General features: G+C 37.0%; 1 protein-coding gene across 2 annotated transcripts in view; it reads left to right on the top strand.

Annotated features, from left to right (window-relative positions):
* The window catches only part of GPR126 (G protein-coupled receptor 126), a 187460-nt gene that overhangs the window by 85770 nt on the left and 76439 nt on the right, over nt 1-25251 (top strand). Inside the window, exons 2-5 of one of the 2 annotated variants that reach the window (XM_006891667.1) lie at nt 2907-3248; nt 5037-5660; nt 17903-17971; nt 20574-20657. In XM_006891667.1, coding sequence (XP_006891729.1) covers nt 2907-3248; nt 5037-5660; nt 17903-17971; nt 20574-20657 — 1119 coding nt within the window. The remainder of the gene's footprint in view (nt 1-2906; nt 3249-5036; nt 5661-17902; nt 17972-20573; nt 20658-25251) is intronic. The other variant, XM_006891668.1, reaches the window with a different exon arrangement.

The raw sequence follows: 25251 nt of genomic DNA, 5'->3' as shown, positions 1-25251 counted from the left end.
GAACCATGCGCCTCTGGGATTGTAGTTGCAGCTCCTTGCCACTAGGCCACCAGAGCTCCCCTGGCAATGCGCCTTTTAATTTCCTGGCTGCTGGTTCCAAGACTGTTGACTATGAAATAAAATAGATGTTAAAAAATGGTTTTTAAAGCAGTATTTGTGTTTAACACTTATCTCTTTATCTTTTGTTTAATTATAGCAACTTCATTCCTCCTCACTCCCACTCCCCACAAAAGACATTGGATTTAATTTAGAAGAGCTGGTTTGAGTCTTGATCATGCTCTTAATTATATAAATCAATTTGAGAAAATGATATAATCGATAATAGTTTTCTGTTTCTTCTAAATATGGAAAATGTAGCAGTTCCCAGGGTTATTCTGATGTCAAATGAAATGATTTATGTGAAAGCCCTTTATAGTGATATGATAAGTAAAAACAATGAACATCATGATATGATGGCTAGCTTCATAGCTGTTTCATTCAATTAAGGTAATGACTACTGTTTAATAGAATCATTACCAAATATTAGGAAGATCTTTCTGTAAAACTCAAACCAAACCCACTGCCATCAGTTCCATCAGGTAGAAATCATTATGAGACCAGATCGCTTTGTCTTTCTCCTGGGTGTTGGGTTTGAACCACTGTGTTTTTGGTTAGTAGGCCAACACTTAACTCACTACACCAATTCAATTTGACTTTTTTGGGGCTCCTGGCCAGTATAGATGAGAGTCAACAGAAGACAGCTTCACATTTGTCTCTCTGTGTGTGTGTGTGTGTGTGTGTCTGTGTCTGTGTGTGCGCGCGCGCGTGTGCACACATTTGGATGTGTTTCTCTTTGCTTTCCATAGTGAGTACCTAAGGGAGAAAGACCTTGGTGCCAGCAGTTATTTTCCTCTATTACATTGTTAATGTATAGATTTTGTGCCATAATAATTAGTAATGGTAAACACTTGTCACTTGTTCAGTTGATTCTGACTTGAATGAAATGTTACCTGTGTCCCTAGCCTTCTTCCCAGTTAATTGCTGCCCTGGGAACATTATTGCAGCCACTGTGTCAAACCATCTTAGTCAGGGCTTACCTCCTTTACATTGACTCTCTGCTTTACCAAGTCAGTGGACACTTAAATAATGGTGAGTATGTACCAGACATTCTTCTAAGGCTTTTCTTTTATTAATCTACTCAGTCTTTCAACCACCTGGGGAGGTGGATATTCTCACATTTAAGGATGGAGAGTAAGAGGCACAGAACAATGAATGTGCTCAGGATCACATAGCCAGGGTTACCAGTAACATTTATTTTCCACTTTTTGTTTATTCCTTTACTTATATAAAGAGCCCTGGTGGTGTAGTCTTTAGAGAGTTATAAACTTATAATTTCTTGAACTGTATCGTGCACTGTGCTTCCTCAGTCTTTTTAAACTAAAGCATGCCTCCTCCATTCAGTAAATCCATTCATATATTTAGCCTACTCATTTATTATTTTTTTGGAAATGTCCTTGCCTGTTCATTCTGTTTAACTTGATAGGTAAAAGAGCTACATAGTAAATTTAGAGTGATTTTGGTTAACATAATTAGAAATGTTTTATGACTTAGGTACCATTATTGTGGCAGCTTCGTTGTCTAGCATCTTAGATAAATGAGACTTATGTCTTCATTTTATGATTTAAAATTGACTACACTTTGGTTTTGGTTAATGGAAGGAAAACATCCCCATTGTTCTTATCAATGAAAATTGGATAAGAATGTGCTCCCCTGTGGGAAAGCTCTTCTGTATATGTATTAATTGAATACTTGTTGTAAACCTACCCTGTACACAGGTAATACTGAGGTGAACAAAGAATACATCACCCATAGTCTCATGGAGGTAATAGTACAATGAGAGAAGCCAGCTTTAACTTACAAAAGCCCTCGTATTTTTGCTGTTACCTTGCCTGCAATTCTGTTCCCTAAGTTTGTGCATAGAAAGCAACTCTTCTTTGCTTGAGTACTTGCTCAAATGTTATCTCTTTAGAGAAGCTTTTCCTATCCACTCCCATAGTCTACCATCTGCTAACACCATCTTTGATTCCTTGCTCTACATTTCTTCATGCTTCTTATCCCCATCATTTCTTCATATTATTTATCTTCAGACCAAGAATGGAATGTTCGAATCATTCAGAGACTTTGTCTTTTGTGCTCAATGGTACACACCAACTATTTTGAAAATGGCAGGCACTCAATAAATATTTATGACACAAATGGGCAATTGAGACAATCACACAAAGTGTATAATTACAAATGATGATAAACAAATAAGACAAGTGAAACTGTTTCCCAAACGATAAATATTCCTCACATGCAAGGTGATGATATTTATTTTAATTTTAGAAAGTTAACAATCAAACAGAATATAATCTCTTTATTGCTTTGAGTTATAGCATTCTGTTGAAATATGTGTATCCTGAGTTTTTCTTTCCCTCTGCTTATAATTTTAAATATTGACCTTTATCTTTATGGCTGTGTACCCACCTCATCTGTCCCACCTCAATTATTGTCCAGAGTGAATGTTCTTACCCTAGTTCTGTGGATGTTAGTGAAGTCCATTGTTGGCTCTTGCGCGCTCAGAAATTGTACACAGAATGTATTGTTCATTTGTTTTTTTTTTCCTGGAGAAAGTTCTCATGAATTTAATCAGACTTTTAGAGTGTATACCCTTCCAAGGTTAAGAATAATGCGTTTTCTTTTAAAAAAAATTGCTTTTGTTGCCCCATCTCCTTGAGATGGTTTTATTTTCCTTTTCATTTCCATGATTGTATTTTGGTGTTTTGAAATGTTTACACTTTGATGGTCCCCAGTGTGTGGTATGCTTGGTTGATTGTACGCATCTGATCCCACCCTTTCTCTGAGTCTCTCTTTTGTCTGGCCAACAGTGCAGGGATGTGCCAACTGCAGAGTTGACCTGTCCAGCCCATCTGGGACCTTCACATCCCCATGCTATCCTAACGAATACCCTAACAGCCAGGCTTGCTTGTGGAACCTCCGGGCCCCCATCGGCTACATCATCCAGATAACCTTTCATGACTTCGACATTGAAGAAGCTCCCAACTGCATTTATGACTCACTGTCCCTTGATAACGGAGAGAGCCAGACTAAATTTTGTGGAGCGACTGCCAAAGGCCTATCATTTAACTCAAGTGCGAATGAGATGCATGTGTCCTTTTCAAGTGACTTTAGCATCCAGAAGAAAGGCTTCAATGCCAGCTACACCAGAGGTATGTAAACCAAGAGCGACGCCAACCTTCTGCTTTCATTTAACATGTTCTTTAGTAAACACAAGAACCAGAAGGCAATGTTAGACTCTTTTATGTGAATGTGAATGATTAAGGTTAGGATTTAAGGGCAACAATCTGTTAATATTTTGAGGGCATTCTCAGCAATATATAGTTACCAGATCCAAAATCTGGTTATAGTCGAGCTGCATTCTCTTACAGTGTTTATATGCAAAACATTTAAAGGCTGCTTGAGATGCACAGTAAATACTGATAATAATTAAAATCTGAAGAAATTCTAACATCTCTCCACTGATAATTTAAAACATCCCTATTTAGAAATCCATTTATTTTTGGCTTTGAAGATGTTGACCTTTTTAAGCATGCTAAGGGGCAAATATAGAATATTAGCATGTAAATGAAAATAAAAATAGCTGTTAATAACTTAAGGTGCTCTGGTGGCATAGCCTGTGGAGAGTTTTGCTGCAAACACGAAGGAGGCTTGGTGGTTCAAATCCACCAGTCTCTCTGAGGGAGAAAGATGAGCAGTCTTCTTCCCTACCATTTATGGTCCTGGAATCTGCTGGAGGGTCAGCTAAGAGTTAATTTGTCACTCAGTGGCAATGAGAGTGATTAGTAATGTCAGATAATAAAATAATCCAAGGAAAATATCCCAAGAATTAATAATTAAAGGAAATAAAGCATATTTTAATAAAATGAAATTTCTAGGTTTTGTGCATAACAACATTAAAATAATGTTATTCTTTCCAAAGCCTGTCTTTGCTTAAGAATACTTTTTCAAAATTTAAAAGATGCATAAGGTTTAGCTCTATGTTCTGAAGAAAATACAGCCTCCTAAGTTTCCAAAACACTTGTCCTGTATAACATAAGAAAGGAAAAACAAAAGTTACAGGATGAAATTGACTTCCCAGTAACAGTATAAATGTGTTTTTAGCTTGTAATTTACTCTGTCTGACAAACTTCAGGTATATAAATGGTTAATTAAAATATACATGCTTAGTTATTTTAAAAGAATATCATATGAATTATAAAATATTGGAATTTAGGAATGAAAATAGAAGCCAGTTAGAATTACTTATACATGTACTACCCAAGTTTTAATATCACTTAAAGTTGAAAAACTTAATTCCTTTAAACTTTCTGGATTTGCATTGCATAGACACTTTGGAATACAATTTAATAAAATTAAAATTATACATTAAGACCTCTGATTCTATTCATTTCTATCATGTATTTTTTAAAATTAGAAAATTTATCTGTGGCCATGTTTTTTATCACAGTGATCTTTTTAAGGCCTGTCAAGTGTACATAAATTTAAAAATTAAATTATAAGTGAAAATGTTGTAAAGAAATGTGTATGGACTTTGGAGTCAGGCAAAAGAACTTTTAATGATTGATTTTATGTCATTAAACTTCTCTGAACAATTTTTTTTTTTTAGTCCATGAAGACAACAATAACTTAATATGTCAAGTTATTCTGAGGAATTGTGTGTAAATGATTGGAACCTTTCAGCAATGCCTACCACATTGAGTATCAATAAGTAGTTACTAGCCATTTTCTCATTGGTATTATCACTATTGATATAACATTGTTGGTAATGAATTGACAGTAGAAAGGTGGACAGGGAAGTAGAATAGCATGATACAGTAAAGGAAAGTGTTAATTCATAGAGTGGAGTGATACAGTGGTTTGGTATATCAGACTTTAGCCTTTCTTTAAGCAGTAGTCTGGAGTTAATTTTCTCTCTGCTGTGTGATTTTTTTTTGTAGTTCCTGTGTCCTTACGGAATCAAAAAGTTGTTTTACCTCAGTCGCTAGATGCTTACCAAGTATCCCTTGCAAAAAGTGTTGTGATTCCAGAACTCAGTGCATTCTCACTCTGCTTTGAAGCAACTAAAGTTGGCAATGAAGATAGTGACTGGACAGCTTTTTCCTACTCGGATACGTCCTTCACGCAACTGCTTAGTTTTGGAAAGGCCCATCGTAGCTACTTTCTAACTATTTTTGGCTCAGAGTGCTTATTAAATAGTGCATTACCTGTCAAGGAAAATGAAGACATGTTCACAGAAACCTTTGAGCAGCTCTGTGTTGTCTGGAACAACTCCCTGGGCTCTGTTGGAGTCTATTTCAAAAGAAGCTATGACACAGTTCCATGTGATTCTACCGTTAGCAAAGTTATTCCTGGGAACGGGAAACTCTTGTTGGGCTCCGATCAAAATGAAGTTGCATCTCTCAAAGGGGACATTTACAACTTTCGGCTTTGGAATTTTACCATGGACTCCAAAGTGCTCTCCAATCTCAGCTGTAATGTGAAAGGGAACGTGGTGGACTGGCAAAATGATTTCTGGAATATCCCAACCCTGGCTCTGAAGGCTGAGAACAATCTGAGCTGTGGTAAGTCTGGGGCACTTTTGTCAGATAACCACTCTTTTCAGTTAGCATTATTTAACGAATATGTTTGCCAACAACAGCAGCAAAATCTTATTTACACACACACACACACACACACAGAGAGAGAGAGAGCGAGTGAGAGAGAGAGAGCGAGTGAGAGAGAGAGAGAGAGAGTTATTCTTAATAAGCTTGTTGAGTTTTTAAAAGTGACCTGCTCCGTGGTTTATTGCATTTTGGTTTGTTTGCACTTAGATACATTTTGTTACAGGCATGGTTATGCAGAACCTTCAGTTTGACTAGTCTCCTGTGCCATCAACCATCACACACTTCATCACCCAAGGGTGCAACAGTTCCACATAAGTTACTGTGTCTGAAATAAAACTCCGCTCGGTGGTTTATTGCATTTTGGTTTGTTTGCACTTAGATACATTTGTTACAGGCCTGGTTTACTCATGCAGAACCTTCAGTTTGACTAGTCTTCTGTGCCATCAACCATCACACACTTCATCACCCAAGGTTGCAACAGTTCCATATAAGTTACTGTGTCTGAAATAAAACTCCTAACACTGAAAAGAACCATAAAAAGTCACACCTGAAGAAGTCACTGTTCCTGATCACACAATTAATACAGTAATTTAGCTGATCTTGATTATCCTGAAATGACATTTCACTTCCATTAGTTAAATAAGTAACCTCCATCTAAATGAACGGTATTTACTCAGCCCATATTAAATATGAAAAATGTGCATTTATGGAAAAATCTGTCATCACTTTAATCTTCGCTGGTTTTCCTCCATTGACTTGAAAATGAATTTATCATTTATTTTGAAAATCTTCACTTTTGGTTGCTTATTGAGAAACTTTATGTAAGATACTATTGGATGTGGCTGAATGTGAACTATTTAAGGAAATAACTCAGAAACAAAAATGAAAAAAAACAACAACAACCAAAACACCCCCAAACAAACGTGTATTGTCCATTGTATTTTCTCTGTGTACTCAGTTAATTCTGGAAGTCCTTATTTTATGACTATTGTTGTTATTACATGCTGTTGAGTTTGAGTATGACTTATAAGGACTCTAGGAATAATAGCTTTGAACTTTGCCCTTTCCTGAGCCAGCCCACCATCTCTGACACACTTGACCCCATCGCTATAGTCACTGTGTCCTCTTGTTGTGGGTCTGTCTCTCTTGCCCTCATCCTCCAGTTTTCCAAGCATGATGTCCTTCTCCCCAGACTGGCCTCTCCTGATGACTGCCCAAAGTCTGTGAGATGGAGTGTCACCATCTTTGCCTCAAAGGAGCACCCCAGTTTTACTTTCTACAGTTTGTTCTCTTGGCAATCTGTGGTATGTTCAACACTCTTCTCCAGCATTGCAACTCTAAGGCATCAGTTCCTCTCCTGTCATCCTTAGTCATTGTCTAGCTTTTAGATGCATAACAAGCAATTGCAAAGACCTTAGCTCACATCAGGTGCAACTTCATGTTTAGAGTGGCATGGTTCTTCTTTAGCAATTGGAAGAGGTGCTTGCCCGCAGATTTTCTCAGTGCAACTTGTCTTCTGACCCCGACTGCTAGTGCCAAGGATGTTAATTATCTATCCAAATAAGATGACATTGTTAACAACTTCAACACTTTCTCCATCTATCATGGCTCTGTTGGCCTGCTGGTGAGGTGTTTTTTTGTTTGTTTTTTTTTTTTAATTTTTTCATTAATATTTGTGTGTGTGTGTGTGTGTGTGTGTGTGTGAGTGAGATCAAATTGGATCTGACTGATACAGGAGGAGATTGTCCCTCCTTCTCCAGCAGAGCATCTGGTGGATTCAAACCATGCTCCTCTGGGATTGCAGTACAGCTTCTTGCCACGAGGCCACCAGAGCTTGCCTTAGGTTTTTGTTTTTTATTTTTTGATGTTGAGATGCATATACTTGATTTTGAATGTCATGTGACTAGAAGCAAGCAGTCAGTAATATATATATATATATATATATATATTTGTTGTTATTGTTATGTACTGTTGAATCACTTGTGACTCATAGCAACCCTATGTACAACAGCCCTAAATATTTCTCTGTCCTGTGCCAATCGTACTGTCTCTGACACTTCCATCCTGATTACCCCAGTCACTGAATCTGTCCTGTGCCAATCGTACTGTCTCTGACACTTCCATCCTGATTACCTCAGTCACTGAATCAATCCACCTCATACAGGGCCTTCACCTCCTGCGCCATCCCTCCACCCTCCCAAGCATGATGTTCCTCTTCAGGAACCGGTCTCTCCTTACAACATGTCCAATGTATGTTAGACAGAGCCTCAGAATCCTTGCCTCCAAGGATCTGCCTGGGGTTCAACCCTTTCCAGGATGAATCTGTTTGTTTTCCTAACAGTCCATGGTACCCTCAATACTCTTCTCCAGCACCACAGCTCAAAGACATCAATTCTCCTTCTATCCTCCTTAGTCATTGTCCAACTCTCTGATGCGCAACAAGTGATAGCAAAGACCATGGCCTGTATCAGATGCACCTTAGTCTCCAGAAAGACACCATTGCTCTTCAGTACTTTGGAGAGGTCCCTAACAACAGACTTTCCCATTGCAATATGTCTTTTAATTTCCTGGCTACTGGTGCCGAGAGTGTTGACTGTGGAGCCAAGCAAACTAAAGCTGTAAACAATCTCAATCTCTTCACCATCCATTATGATGCTGCCAGTTGGTCCAGTGGTGAGAATCTTTGTCTTCTTGACATTGAGCCTCAATTCATATTGGAGGCTGCACTCCTTGACCCTCTGTAGCAAGCATTTCAGGTCCTCCTCAGTTTGAGCAAGCAGGATTGTGTCATCTCCATAACGCAGATTATTGATAGATCTTCCACCAATCTTGATCCCACATTTCTCCTCATAGAGCCCAGCCTCCCGGATAATCTATTCTGCAAACAGGTTGAAAAGGTGTGGAGACAGGACACATCCCTGGTATACACCCTTCCCAGTTTTGAACCATGCAGTATTTCCTTGTTCGGTTCTGATGACTGCCTCTTGGTCCAAGTGTAGGTTTTTCATTAGCACGATCAAGTGTTCTGGGAGAAAAAACTGTCAACAAAAGAAGAAAGAATTGGCCTCTCATTCAAAAATAATTAATATTTAATTTTGAAGGAATATTAATGGAAATTCTTTCCCAACACTTTGAAATAACTGGAAGACTTGAGACCATCTCCCTGGTTTCCTGAGCCTGTCTGTGCCTAGCTTTCTGATCTTAGGACCTCCTGACACCCTGTGTCTCTATGCTGATTCCTTTTCTCTGTATGGTCCCAAACAGTCTTGCAGATGGAGAGTAAGCTAAGAGGGATGGGACTTGAGAGATGGTTGGTTCCTTGTGGTTTGTCACAGACAAGGTCGAGGCTGCAGGACTTTGTTAAGAATGTTCCCTACCATTATTTTACAACCAAAGGTTCGATAGCTATGTGGTGATTCTTAAAGCATTTCCCACTCTCTAGTTCTTCTCATGTCAATCCGTGTTTCATCGTTGGGCTGCCTTTAGCCACTGTAGGCATTTATGTTTGGGTATTTGAATCTAGCTAGGATGCACGCTTCATATAGATTGGAAATTGAAACCTGTCATAGCTGATGTGCAAAAGTACATGTCTCCTGTGTCCTTGTCTGGTCTTTCCACCTGAGAGTCCTCTTCTGTCCTTTAACCCTGTCTTTAAGACTCCTTTCCCAAACCTCAAGTTTCCCAGAGTTCTTCAAATTACAGGTAACTTAGTGTATTTAAGTCTTTGTTTCCAAGTAAGTGATTTCAATGAATCGAGAAGCACAACCTTACAGAGACCTTTTATTTTAGGTTGGTTATTTCTTTTCTCCTTGACTTTTTTTTTTTTTTAAATTGTAGACTCCTTGACATTCCAGGATGACACTCAGCATCCTATTCCAGACACTCAGATATCCTGAACTGAGTTTCAGGGTTAGTGATGGATGAATTTCCTGCTGTTTAATCATCGGCTTTGGGAGTTGCAGAACCCAAGTCACTTATTAACTGACAGGAAATACCTATAACAGAGATTGTATCTCATCTTGTAGCTAAGCAGAGGTTCAATGAATAAAAATATGTATGCTCTTGTTAACATTTTAACCTTTCATTTTTCCAGGACTTTGTAGCCTACTGTTTAGTGTAATGCCAATTTCCAGCAGACTAATAATCAGTCCAGTAACCAATAGGAAAATAGAAAATGTTAGAAAATTCCTCGCATTCCATTGGTCTGACAACGATGGTTAAATATGAGTCTTTATTTCAGGACCAGCTTGTGAGAGAACTGATCACTTTTCCAGGGGCCAATTGCTAAATACATTTTAATATGAAAATAGGTAATAGAACAGGACTGTCTACATTTAATATTAAAATAGGCTCTCCTTTGTTTGAATTGGGAACTATCTTATCTTTGCCAAGTTATATAATTTTTTATTAAAAAGGTTGCAACATTTTCAGAATTGTGTTTTTTCACCTTCTACTTTTCTAATGAACCTCTGGTAGTGTCCTGTGTTACCTGCTGCACTACTAACTGAAAGGTCCACAGTTCGAATCTTATTGCTACTCGACAAGAAAAGATGGACAGTTTCTTGTAGATATTTACAGCCACATTAACCTGACAGCTGGTTGCTGGAAGTTGGAATCAACTCTATAGCTGTGGATTGGTTTTTTAAAAATATTTTTCTAATCATATCTGAAGGGAATTCTGGTGGCTTAGTGGGAGTTGTGCAGCAAAATCAAAGCCATGCCCTTTGAATCCACCAGCTGCTCTACGGGAGAAAGATTGACAATCCCAAGCAACTTACGACCTCAGAAAGCCCACTTTGTGGTTATTTGTGAATCAGTTCTGACTGGACTACATATGATGCACCACCACAAGCATATCTGAGGAATATACGTAACAACAAATTTCAGCCTTTAAGAAAAAATGACATATTTTCGTGCCACTACCTTCTTAAAAAGTTTTATTTAATAGCATTTCTTTTTCATTTCATAACATTATTTTTCTTACAATGACTTTACTTTAATGCTTAGTTTGATGACCTCTGTGGGTAGACAATGTCACTTTAATTATAGATAGAAGTATTTGCCTGTGCTTTGATTCAAGTTCAGATACTGGCTAATATCCACCACTTTTCACAAAGGACAGACAGTACCATTTTTATTTATTTTACTGATGACTACTTTTTCCTAAGGAGTGGTGCTCTTTAACTCAATGAATAGACTAAGTTCAAAGAAGTCACATTTATTTAACAAGCATTTAAGTATTTCTGTTTGTTACTCACCATGGTGTAGAGATAAGAGACAGTTGATATGTACTCAACTTTGTTATTCTTTACTAAAACTTCATGGAATTTTACTGACTTTCCTATTTATCTCTACAGAATTTTATAACTAGTTGATGAAGATTCATCACTTTTTAGATTCCTGCTTTTTTATTTCTTTTATATTTTCAGTTCTGGCCTTCCCTGCTCTAAAATTTTGATTGACTGTTGACCCCAATTACTTGGATGATTATGTTTAGATTATTTAATTGTTTTTTCAGTAATAAAATTCTTTTCAAATTACTTTATTCTTTCAAAATACTTTTTATGACTATAAATTATTTCCAGAAATAATTTTACTTAAAATAGATTTGTGGAAAATACATGAAATTATTCTTGGTATTAACTACAAAGAGAGAATATAATAGATTTTTTTCCCCTCCCATTATTACTGAGCAGCTTTAATCTACTACTGTTTGGATTAGCTCTGGTGGCCTAGTGGTAAAAAGTTGTGCTGCAATCCCAAAGGTACATGGTTCAAGGCCTCCAGCTGCTCCCCAGGAGAAGGATGGGTATTCTCCTGTGCAATAAAGTGCCTCTGAAAACCCACCCAAGGGTCATCTAGGGGTTGGTTCTGACTCTGTGGTACACAATAACAAGCAGAGTATAGGATAAGTTGTTGCATGTAACATTGTATCTTTTTAATTACAACTTGTAGAAAGATAGTTAATTTACTAGCATGGTTTTGGAAGCATGACAGATACATGAGGGAGATGAACAGTTGGACTGATTTTTATCAATTTATCATTTACAGTGATTATTTCCCTTTTGTGGAGAAAACCTGGCTCTAAATTTTGTCATTAATATTAAGTAAACACCTTTGTGATGTGTTGGTGATCACACACAGATTCATATTCTGAAGCCAGTCCTGATGCTAGTATATTATAGTCTAGGAGAGAGGATCGCCTTTCCTCTCTCTGGTTCCTAGAGCAGAAATTTATCCCAGGAAAATATAGCTTGAGAAGTGTTTTTCCTAGAGGCAACTGTACAAATACAATTTTATGTGTACTTTTTACATTTTGGATATTTGTTTACAATAGATATAAATATATAATTTGGTGTATTTGTGATATAAAGATTGCATTTATCCCTATATAATGAAAATTTTTTATAATTTATAACAAATAATTACATATTGGTTATAATTAAATTTGTTACTTTTATTTATACCATTTCATTTTTACAAAGGCCTCAGATTTCTGTTGTGATATTTGAAAATAATAAAATAGTATTTATTGAGAATTTATACAGCAATGCCAGTTTGCTTGAAGTAGAAGAATCCTGAGGGAACTTGACTCTTCAAACATCTGATAATTAAAAAAATTATGAAGCACCAGTTACATTTTCCATTAACTGGTATACCATGTATTGAAATGTATGATTGTTCTTGTACAGTGAAGCTATGCAAATAGCCAAGAAAATTGTGAAGTATCTTATTTCGAGTCACAGCTGCTCTGGTTTCATTCAGATTTCTACCTCTTATACCCTTTGTTTTACTGTGGTAGAAATGTCATGAGCCTGAAAATTCCTTTCCCACAATAAGGGCCCCTTATCTCCCATTGTCTTCCAGAGATATTGTATCAGTGCCAGACATGGCCGAGGGAGCCTCTGATTGCCAAGAGTGTGTGAAATTTGAGAAGCACAGAAACACTATCCCAGGGTTTCTCCTCAGCTATATGCTGATAGTGACTGAGATTTCACCAATTTGTATTTTAAAGGATTTTTTATTTTCTAGAAGATCCTTATTAAAATATAAATACCTTCTTTCAGAGAGAAAAGATTTTGCAGGAAGGGGACAGACATTAAGTAAAGGGGTGGAAATAATAGGGCAAAGACATTCAGGATAAAATTCTTCAGTCCTGGCTGAGGCTGCTTCTGAAACTCCAATTTCTGCTTTCTCAAGGGTTCTTTTCCCATTAGACAGTTGGTAAGACAGGAGTCTCTTAAAATCCTCGTCTAGCCACCTTGCTATCTCTCTACTCCCTTCCAAAGCCAGGCTTCCTCTTCCTCCATTCTTTTCTGTAGCGATTCCATCGCTCCCACGCTACTGAAGCTTATCTGTCTCTCTAGAGCCACTACCAGAACACCAAGGGCAAATCCAAAGGTCTTCTCCTTTGTTAGCATTCTTGACTTGTCTGGTGTATTTGATACTGCTAGACCCTCCCTGAAACTTCTTTCACTGGGGATCTTTAATGCCATGTTTACAATGCTATTTTTAGTGCCCAAGTCCTTAACTCTTGGTTACATCTATTTTCTTTTTCACTCTGCCCTCTGTCACCGGAGGTACTACACCCATTGCAGCTTCTGTTGAGTATTTCCTGGTCATGTACCTCAATGTCACAAAAAAGAATATTTTCTCTCATTGAATTTATTGTTTACCGGACAATGTGTAAATGTTTTCTCTCATTGAATTTATTGTTTACTTGACAATGCATAAATTTTGCTCTTCCTCCAGGGCACTTTTTGTCCTTTCTGTAATATGTAATAAAGTCAAAACTCATTGTCTTTGAGTTAGAACTGATTCATAGCTGACCCTCCAGCAGGTTTTCAGAGCTTGTAAATCACACAGGACGAGATTGCCCATCTTTTTCCCAAGAGGCTGCTGATGCATTCAGACCACCAGAGAAGCATCGCCTCCGGATTATCAGCATAATGTCCTACAAACCACCAGCGCCCCTTTCTTTTATGATAGTATTCTTTGTAGACCAAGTTATCATGAAAACGTCTGCTGTTTTTCCTATTCTTGCCCTTTCCTCCAGTTAGTTATTAAATCTTGTCATTCTGCCTGCAGATTTCTTGTATTTCTCCTTCTTTCCATCCTTGTGCTCATATCAAACTTGAATTGTTACCACTAATCCTGTTTCCTCTATCTCTTCTCTTTTAGCTGGTTATGGTATGTGAAAAGTGATTATTTTAACATACATATTCCATTTTCTCAACTACCTCCAGTTCTTTCCCTGCTCCCCCTCATACCCTACTGCCTTTAAGACAGAGCCCTGAATTTTAGGTGGTGGTAGTGGTTATTGCATGCCATTGAGTTTAAATCTGCTCATGGCTCATAGAGGTGGCCAGTTCCCTCACCCCCGGCCCCCATGAAGCAGCTGGTGGATTTGAACAGCCTGCTTTTGATTTGATGGTGCAGCTCCCTACCACTACACTATGAGAGCTCCGTGAAGGAGCACTTTTAGGAAGCATTCATGATATATTTAGTGAAGTTTGAGCTCTCAACTCCCACTGATGTATACACTGATGTATACACACGGTCCTGAACTGCTGGTGCTTACATTCTAGAGTAGTCCACGAAGCTACCCATTACCTCTATCTCCAGTCATACCTCTTAACAAATTTCTGCAATTGTGCTCTGCCTGTAATTCCAAATGACTCGAGCATCTAGGAAGTTTCAATACTTAACTGCAGTTGTGCAGTAAAATCCATTTCTTGTCTTTCCTCCATAGTCCCCAGGGAGCTGTGGTGCTAACACAAAGGCCATACTGTCTGTTGGTTCACATCTACGGGCGATGCCACAGAGGGTGGGAAATCACCTCCTGTGCTACTTACAGGCCTGCAAATCCATTAGAATCAGCTGTGAGTCAGTTGTGACTTGATGGCCGTGAGGGAGTGAATACCTCCTCCAGGTCTGTGCAGTGACTCCTCTGATGCTTTACAAAGGCTTCTAATTCTTTTGCTCCCTCTTTAGAGAATTTCCTTCTTTAGGGCAGCATCACTCCCGAGCACTTCATTTATAGTTCTGAGTAGTGAGACGTCACTTACTGCCTCCCACTCATACCTTGCCAGATGCGAGCTCCCTGAGGGGCCTGCCATGGTAGATGGTGAGTCAGTGTTTATCGAATGAACTGGTGATGAGAGCACCTGGACAGTTAACATTGTGTTCCTGCCTGTAGGATAGGACCTTTCTTATACAGTGTGATGCTTTCTATAAGCCAGTTGCCTCAGGCCATTAGGAATGACACAATTGTGCTTGCTGATATCCTGTTAAACTGTTGGGACACTGTTTGCTTAATATACATCCATTGACTCAATGAGACATCATTTGTTAGCTCCTGCCTGCTCTGTTTTCATATGCGGTTCCCACATGAAAATGTGGTAAGTGTTTCAACATTAAAATGAAATCAGTATTACAGAAATGTCTTTAATAAAAACCAAAACATTTAGTTACTGCATTTGTTCCTTGTTTTAGTTATCTGGTTCTGCTAGAATAGATAGACTCCGGGTGAGTGGCAGCAACAAATAAAAATTTGCTCGCAGTTTAGGAGGCTAGACGTCCAAATTCAGGATGCTAACTCCATGCAAAGCATTTTTTTTTCTTTTCTTTTCTTTTTTTTTTTTCATTTTGTTGGCTCACAGTTTAATAGAAAATTCCTTGTTGTCTTTCAGCATCATCTATGGGCCTGGTGTCCCTTGACAATCTCTATATACTTGAGTATCAGTCTTCCTCTGAGTTTAACAGTGTCACAGCACAGGGACCTTGAATCCAAAGGACATTGCTCCACTCTCAGAATTTCTTTCTTTGTGTTAGAAGGGCTTTTGTTCTTTGTTTGTATTGCCTTTTATCTCATAAAAGATAAAAAATCTCACTCCAGGAAAACTCCCCATACATGAGATCAGAGCTGTGACCTGATTAAACCTGTCCCATCTCACCTTAATCCTGTCTTGATACCATAATAAAGTATGTCACTTGCTATGCATCTAAGAGCCGGACAATGAATAAGCTTGCCAGAAGAAGAATAGCTGCCTTTGAGTTGTGGTGTTGGAGATGAGTGCTGACTATCCCCTGGACTGCCGAAAGAACCATGAGATCCTTCTTGGGGGAAAAATGCAGCCAGAATGTTCCATAGAGGCAAGGATAGCAAAACTTCATCTCATGTACTTTGGGACTAATGCTTGGAGAGACTATTCCTTGGAAAGGGACATCATGTTTGGAAAGGTCAGTGAAAGAGAGAAAGATTGACAGTGAGATGGATTGACACAGTAATATAGCAATGGGCTGAAGTGTGTCAGAGACGATGAGCATGGCACCGCATAGAATATGGTTCAAATCTGTCAGGGCTGCTATGAGTCATACTCATCTTGACAGCACCTAACAGCAACAACAGTAATACTCACTAAGAAGGCGCTGGTGGCTTACTGGTAAGAAGTTGTGCTCCCAAGCCATAGGAATACAGTTTGAATCCACCAGCTGCTCCACAGGAGTTAAGCTCTGGTGGCTTAGTGATAAGGAGTTGAGGGGTCAACACAGAGGCACACAGTTCAAATCCACTAGCTGCTCTGTAGGAGAAAGAGGGGCAGTCTTCTCCCCTGTGATTTCGAATTCTCTGAAAATTTGCTGGAGGGGTAAGTTGTGAGTCTGTTCTGGCTTGACAGGTGCAGAACCACAACAGTACTTATTAACATCACCTAATTATACCTATCCAAAATGGCTTGCCTCCGAAAACTCTATGAACAGTGCTCAGGCCTTTCGTTCATAGGGTCACTATGAGTCGCCTACGACTCTATGGCACCTAACAACAATAACAACGACAACATAGAGCTATGTTAGCCTAGTGGATAGAAAGTAATGCTACCAAGCCCAAGGTGGGTGTTTTAATCTGCGTCCCTCAGGTCTGTTTTAAATTATTTTTGTCAAGCATTTCTTCTGAGTGGTCCAGCACTGGTCTGTGCATTGCTGTACAGAGGTAACTCATGATTGCTGTAATGTTAAACCCTGTGACACTGATGTGCCAAATTTGATAATGGTTACCCATGTGAACAGTGTTTGGTGGAGCTCCCTGACTAAAACAAGCCTGGAAACAGGAGTGGTATCTACTTCTGAAATGGCTTGTTTCCGGAAACTCTAAGAACAGTGCTCAGTCCTTTCATTCATAGGGTCGCTGTGAGTCAACACCTACAACAACAATTATACCTAATAGACTTATAGAGACCAGGTCCACATCATATTTCACATAGAACTTAATGCTTTTATATATCTTACCATACATATGACTACATCATGGTATAACATTTCCAAGCTATATCATCATCTAACTACAAACTGCATCCGTGCATAACTGACGATAGTATCACTATTGAATCCCACACCACTGAGAACTGTGCCTAGCTGGTTGGCCCATATTTTTTTTTGGGGGGGGAGGGAATGCACACAAAATTAAACCTATGATAGACCCACATTTTTATGCAAGATTCAAGATGTCTTGATAAGTGCAATCCATCTTTCCCAATCCTCAACTGTAAAGGTTTGTTCGTCATCAACCTTATGGAAAATTCCGAGTTGAAAATCAGCTCCAAATTGATTTCCTCCTGAAGATGTCGATAACAACTTGAAATAAAAAGAAAAACTGAAGTAAAAAATTGAAGTCATAAGAATGTATTTGTGGAATTGCAAAGAGCTTTTTCCAGAACTCATGATTTGATGTTGTTGTTGATTTCCTTCAAGTCAAGCATGACTCATAGCAACCATGTTATCAAAAGGCCTGAAGCCCCTCTACAACTATCAACATTTATCAAAGTTCATAGAGTTTCCAGAATAATGTCCAAGTTCACTTTTCTGACTTCTTGATTATTTCATCGGTATGATTTTCCACTGGAGACTTAATAAATTAGGAAATTGGTGTCACTCTTTGTACACAATATTTAAGAGGAAAAACCACATCTTTTCCTTATATGTGTTTATAGTCAATAAATGTGAAGATTTTGAGAGGTTCAACTCTTTTACCTTTAAGAAAATTAAAGTGTCAACAAGCTAAGTGACTTTGCCACTGGTGGAGTGGTGCTGGTGGACTCCCCTGCCACTCCTCATGTTACTCTGACTCTATGACTGGAGGTTTTATTTGGATGCTGTCATGAGATCATAAGTCAAACTTATATAATCCCTCTCTGTTGATGAAGGTTCCTACCTGATCCCGCTACCAGCCGCTCAACTAGCCAGCTGCGCAGACCTGGGGACCCTCTGTCAAGGTAGGGAGATGCACTGCACTCCTCACAAGCCTCTGTTTCCTCTTCTGGGTAACGCAGTTGACATTGTTTTGAATTTGATCTTAACTTCCGTCAGGAAAGCCAGAACCCAGTGAAACAGAAGAATTTCTGGATGTGTTTTAGTTGTGTGGGTGCACAGTGCATACAGTGTAGAGAAAGAAGTCATTCACATGCTGGATGACCACATTTCCATAAAGCACTGAGTTTTTAAAATGTGACTGATTATATGCTACTTACTAGGGGTTTATTTTATTTCCCCTCTCCTCCTTCTCAAGAATACTGCACAGATCCAGTATAAATACTGTCATACAGTATTCTGAAGGGGTATTCATGTTATAAAACAAGTGGAAAATGGTGAAATAAAGTTGTATACTCAGTTACATAAGAGACAAGGGTATGAAGCAATTTATGATATGAAAAATAAAAATAAATACTAAGGCACATATTAATAAAATGTTGATATATTTAATCACAGTAATATTGTTAAGCATAATAATTAATATCATTTTCAGTACTTCATTTACATATTATATACTAGATAGTTTTATGCTGAATAGTATAAGTAAACAATAATGTAAATGTTATGCTTTAGTTTTATAAGTTCTCTTCGTAATACTTGTGACCTTTATTCATTATTTAATCTACTGAATCCTTCTTTATGAAGTAGCATCTTCTATGTGCCACATTAAGAATCACAACCATGCCTTTGAAAAATCTGGATCTTTTATTATGATCACAGCATGAAGGTGACACAGATTAGAAATGAGACTAAACCTAACAATTTAGTCTCTCTTCTAAGGTTCAAATTTGGTGCATAGGGAAGACTGGGAAAGGAGATTGCTATATTATGGCCTTTCTGAGACATGATATCTCTGCTATTATTAATAATCAGGACCCTAGGAAATGTCATGATATTTTCTTCCGTGATGTTAAAATAGTTTTTTGAAATAGGAAAAAGCTTACTCTTTTTGAGCTCAAAATGTGTTTGTTTTTGTTTGTTTCAAGCTGAGATATCTGTAGTACTGATTCCCATGTCAGAGGATCAGAGATGAAGGCTTTCTTTTCTGTGCCTTGGATAAAGTAACGCTCATGGCACAGTGGTAAAGTGCTTGGCTGTGAACTAACGGCTCAGCAGTTTGAGCACGCCAGCCACACTGAAGGAGAAAGATGTGCTAATCTACATTTAGAAAGAGTCCAACCTTGGCAACATTGGCAGTTTGCCTCAGTCCCATAGGGTCACTGAGTTGACATGGATGTTACAATAACATATTTGGATGTGGGGGGTTTTTTGCCTTTTTTGATTTAAAATATCAAAAACATTTTCATGTTCGTTGATGTATTTTATAAGCATATAATATCATTGGCCCGTTTATCTAAACATAATCGATTGTTCATAATAGAAGAACAATACTTTCAAAAAGATTTCCCTTTCTTAACTTTTTTATGTATTTCTTTGGGGGGAGGAATTCTAGTTAAAAATGCATATTTTTAATCCAAAAATAATCCATATCAAAATATGGATCCAGAGTTACACTGCAAACCCAAAAGTATGGGTTCAAGCAGTTACTCCGTGGGAGAGAGATGGGTGGGCAGTCTCTTCTCTTGTTATTTCTTCTCATGTCTTTGAAAACTACTGGGAAGGTCAACTAAGAAAGTTGGTTCCAACTCTTCAACACATTACAACACCACCACATCATCTTTTTGAAGATAATTCTAAAATTTTATAGTCCTTTAGATGGTAATTCTCCACACAGTGACTTCACATACTCTGAATGTAGCTAATTTTTTTTTTCAATAAGGGAGATAGAAAAATTAGCAATCATACAGAGAATGAAAATGTTATTCTAAATGAATCTGTGGAAAAATTATGTGTATGATTTATTTTACTACTTACATGGTTCTTCTAGGATCTCATAGAAAGAGATGAGTGAAACATTACATGAGATTTTCATCTCAGAGTTTTTAATAATATCAAGCCATAACTATGACATCATGCTTTGAAAATGTCTCTCCTGTAAGGCTTGCTCCTGTGAAACTCTTTTTACCCATCAAATTTAGTAGACTTACTGGTATCTTTAAATGACTAATATCGGCTATGTGTTTAATTCTCCTTTGTTTTTATTTATATTTATCTCCTCAAGGAAAGAGAAATTTTGAGATTTTAGTTCTCTGGTCTCAGCATAGCTGGCAGATTTGACATAGCTTAGATTCTCTGAAGCAGATCATTTATTTAAATTGTCTTTTGGTAAGCATTTCATGTAACAGACACAGAAAAGTGAGTTTTAGGAAAATTTTTAATTTTCTGTATGTTCGTCAGCTTTCATGACTAATGTGCTTAGACTCTAAGTATCCCCTTTCTAGACCCTTTACGCTCTATGATACCAAAGGCCACGTGAACTGATTCTTAATGTGCCATAGAAAGAAAGCATTACTTCATTTCATGCATTGTAACATTAGCGTCTGTTGTATTTAGTGTCAAGTAAGCTTCCATTTCTCTTCTATGTATATTAATTGTAGATGACTCATCCATATTAACTGTCATGTGCTCTTTGCAAAATTACATCTTTCTCGTCTTTATTACCAGCTACTGTAACTTCTCCTAGTACTCCACCACCCATTGTCACCACTAACATGCCTGTTACTAATACAGTCAGTAAACCACAGGATGGTAAGAACTCATCATCTTTTATGTTTGTACTATGTCTAGTGTGATAAAAATTGTATTCTAAAGGTGAGAGTATCTTCTGTTTCAGCTACATTTGTTTATTACCCAAGACTTTTGACTCCATTAAGCATGCTTTTTTGTATTTACAAGACTAGTAAAAAAATCAAATAAATACATGTTACTTGGCCATTCCTTGGAAAGGGACATTAAACTTGGAAAGGTGCATCAGCGAAAGAGAGGAAGACCCTTAGCCAGATGAATGAACACGGTGACTGCAGCAAGGGGCTCAAGTATGTCAGAGATTGTGAGGATGGCGCAGGATAGGATAGGTTTCAGTTGTATTGTTCACAAGGTCAATATGAGTTGTACTTGACTCAGTGGCCCCTAACAACAACAACTAGACTCTCCAGTTCCCCATCTTTGTGGCCAGTGGAATGAATACACTGTGGGATTCTACACTGAAGGATTCTACTTGCCTACACTTTTAACTAAAATAATTTCCAGATGAAGTTTCAGGAGAAACATATGCAGTCCAAAGGAATTGGTCTGCATTGTAATACAGAGCTTTGAAAACAACTGTTCTTCTTGAGATCTCATAATTTTTTGAGATTTTGCTCTCCAGGAAACTAGTCTTTAAAGGATTTTATAATTTTAAAACACAAACATGCTTTACTCAGATAATATTGCTATGAAATCATTACTTATGCCGAGGCATTTGTGACATTGAAATCATTGCACAGTAATGGGGGGAAATGAAATGCGATTTTCTAACAACTAAATAATAAATTCCTTTTTGAATGACAAAATTTCAAGTAGCTGTCTCTATGTCTTTTCTCAAAGACATTTTTTTCAGTTTGTTATTTGTCCCTTGAAACTAAGAAATGAGCAGAGGGAAAAGCTTGGTAATTTGAGTTCTTATTTAACTCTCCTATCTGAGCCTCATACATATACATTTTTTGGTAATTCAGAGTTTGTGATTTTGGTTTCTTCTAAGAAAGGGACATTCCAAGCAGGTGACTAAACCATTGTCTTTAATACAGTCATGTGCTTGAATCTGAGATGTGCAAAACAAAGGGGTTTTTTTCAACCACGGTCTTAGTTGGTAAGGCTAAGACGCCTGTAATGTATCACCAGGGACTGAAATCCCAGCATCAAGAATTCCACATAGTTCACTTTTTCTTTGGGCTCTGAGGTTATATCAATTTCCTCTGGAAGGATATTTAAGTTGGAAGTATGGAATATTTTACATTAAATGTAGATATAAATTTCATTAGGGTTATAAAGGCATCGATTCAGGAGAGTGTTTATAGTTATTCTGGTAGTTACACCAAGGAGATTTATGATGGAGCAAAAATTCCAGCAACCCCCCAGAAAGCAACAGCAGCTGGACTTTTCAGGGCATATTTCACATGGCCTCCAGCCAGTAGATGGGAATATTATAATTCTAGCAGAGTATTTCAGTCTTTGTATGACTATACAAAGAGCCTCTGTGGCATTCTCCCTCTAGGAGAGGCACATCCTCTGCTGCCCAAGAACATTTAGATGATGCTTCAGAGTCCCTGCCTTGGTGGAATGGGGCCATATTCACTCAGTCATGTCATTTCTAACATTTTTGAAGAGAGCCTTGTTCAGCCCATCTCTCTTTGCGTCATAGCCTTCATTGGACTTTCAACAAAGCAGGGAAATGTTAGAATCTGTTTAAATGGCTTATTTTGATGCTGTTGAGAAAATAGAATCTAATTCAGCACTTAATTAATCAAAATTTAATTATAGCACTTAGAAAATAGTCAAAGATCGTTGATTGGTAAAAAAAAAATTCTTAAACATGTATACTCAAATTTGGTTACCATATTAACAATTATTTACCATATCCTTGATATAGTTACACTCTATTTACTTAATAGTTTTTTGTTGAGACTTCTTCCCCCCTCTGAAGTAACTCAGTTTTTCTGCTTTTATGAGGAATTTATTTCATTATTAAAAAATGAAATCACTAGTATAATTTGTTATAAAATAGAAAGTAAAAGTGAAAATAATGAAAACAGTGAAACAAAATTCTCCAGGAGTCTATTGCCTGCCATGTCTCAGAACAATTATTGTCTTTTTTTTTTTTTAAAATAGAGAGTAAAAAAATATTAAAATACAGGTTATAACATAATTAGAATTTTTCTTTGATGTGATCAGATTTGAAGTACTTCGAAGAATAATTACCTGATCTTTTGTTAATTGTAATTAATTCAGTTGATACGTTTGAGAGTCCTGTTTCATTCACTGGAAAGAATATAGACACAACTGTCATAATGTTGATTACATGTGGGATTCCCCCGCCCCCCTTTTTTAAAAAGCCCTCTGAACACTTAGAAAGTTTTATTGATTTCACCTGGAATGTCCAGTGTAAGGAGGGACAAAAGGTTGAGATTGTTTAACAAGCAGATAAATCTCTACCGTTTATCAGATTTTTTAATAACATAATTTACATTTTTATGTAGAAAATTAAAAGGAAACTATAACTGTGACCCCCACAAAATACTAAGGGTAAAATGTTTTGGGTTAAATACATATTAATTCACTTGATAGACCAGAGAAGAAATAAATCTTGACAACTAGACTCAGGGGGTGAACAGCAATTTGTATGAATTTTTCTCAGACTTCACCCAGAAAGGCACAGTTGCTTGCCTTGGAAATTTCTGGGCGCCAACTTTTCTAGCTTTACTGAAAATGTTATTTTTTTCTGTGATATTCTCTTTGTAATTCTCACTGGAAATGTTATCTTTTCCTTTAGGTAATATACTAAGAAAATAACATATACAGCCACTTTTCACAACAGTATTTTAGAATGTAAGGGGTTGTTGTGAAGTGCTGTGGAGTTGAATATGACTCATATTGACCCTGTGAACACTGTCCTATCCAGTGCCATCTTTATCATCCTCCACACATTTGAGCCCATTGCCATAGACACTAGCATCAATCCATCTCTTCGAGGGTCCTCTTGTCCTTCACTGACCCTCCACCTTCCCAAGCATGATGGCTCATTTTGAGGAATAGCCTCTCATACATGTAAGATGAAGCTTTAACCATCTTTGCCTTCAAGAAATGTTCTGATTGCACTTTGTCCAAGATATACCTGTTAATTTAAGTATTCATCAAAGAATGAAATTTGAACTTTTTAATTATATTCCCAAGAAAAGATCTTGATCTAGATATTGTTGCTTTAGAAATGTCTTCTAATCTTGCAGTAGTGATCTAGTAGTACAATTGAAAAATAAAACTTCTGTCAGGCTAGTCATAAGCAAGTCAAATCTTCTTTTCATTCATTTTATTCTTCTAAAAATATTATTAAAATATAGCTTATGAGTGCATATTACAACTCTGTTCTTTTATTACATCATTTCTAATGTGTATTTAGGTAGTCAAATTACTCAAGATATTTGTATCAATTAAAAAAAAAAATAATCTAACTTCATAGCCAACTTCATAGAAAAACTGTATGTCAGATTAGCAAGACTCCAGTTTTTGTCATATTTTAATTTGCTTTGTCACCAAAGATATAATCTTGAATCTAAAATAACATTTAGTTTATTCTTTAACATCTGTATTTTTTCAAACATGCGTTTTCAACTATACTTCATATGTTTTAAAATACTTTAGGTAAAGTATCATTTGTCTTAAGAAATTCCAAAGAGAGTGTTATTCAGAAATTTAAAAAAAAATGGAAAGATTAACTGAAAAGAATTAGAAAAGGAAGTACTGTTTTGATGATACATCTGTAAAAGCAGACAGTATTTCCTCTTGGAACCTCTGCATGATAGGCAGACTTATCTGATTAGAAGATGGAAAGATAGTTAAATAGTTTTTCTTTTTGTCACAGAAGTCTATCATGGTGTTTACCTGGCATGGGTGCCATTATTAAGACAGTACCTATACATCTTTGGGGGTTCCTGGAACAAATATTTGTGAATAGCTTTTGTAGTAAGACAGTACAAGAATTCTTACATCAATTGGAGAGGAAGATTTGAGGGTTATGACGATAGGGAAAATCCCTCATTGTTTTATCTTAATTGTGCATTTCCTGTGATGATAATGACTGGCTCAAGAATTTTGGTACAATCCCCAAGTCCTTCTCACCACCCCTTCAGCAGACGTTTGAAAAAAATCTTGCTCTGCTGATTCACTCTTGAGCATTCTTCATAATTAGTTGCTGACTACATCCTTCAACATTTTTAATAAATAGGAAAAAATAGACTGTTGAGTAATTTTTGGCTAAATTAATGAAATATTTGAAAGCTTCTTGAAGAGACTACATGAAAATTATTTATAGATCAGAGACTATAACACAAGACACAGGGTTACTTGAGATAAAAACTTTTATTTGCTAAAAGCAATATGACTCTAGGGAAAATTATCTATCTATCTATCTATCATCTACCTAATTTAACAATTTCCAATATTTTCAGTGTCCTTTTTTTCAGTAATTTTTTATGTATTTTTTATTTATAGTAACGATTCAGTCAGGAAGGACTTTAATATAAAGCAAATGTATCTTCATTGTTTGAATGTTTCAAAAACATTAAGAGATTAAACATTTTTTAAAATTTCT

The sequence above is a fragment of the Elephantulus edwardii genome, unplaced genomic scaffold (genome assembly GCF_000299155.1).
Source record: "Elephantulus edwardii isolate Elephantulus edwardi_28Jun2011 unplaced genomic scaffold, EleEdw1.0 scaffold00102, whole genome shotgun sequence".
Lineage (NCBI taxonomy): Eukaryota > Metazoa > Chordata > Mammalia > Macroscelidea > Macroscelididae > Elephantulus > Elephantulus edwardii.
This window is presented reverse-complemented; position numbering and strand designations above follow the sequence as displayed.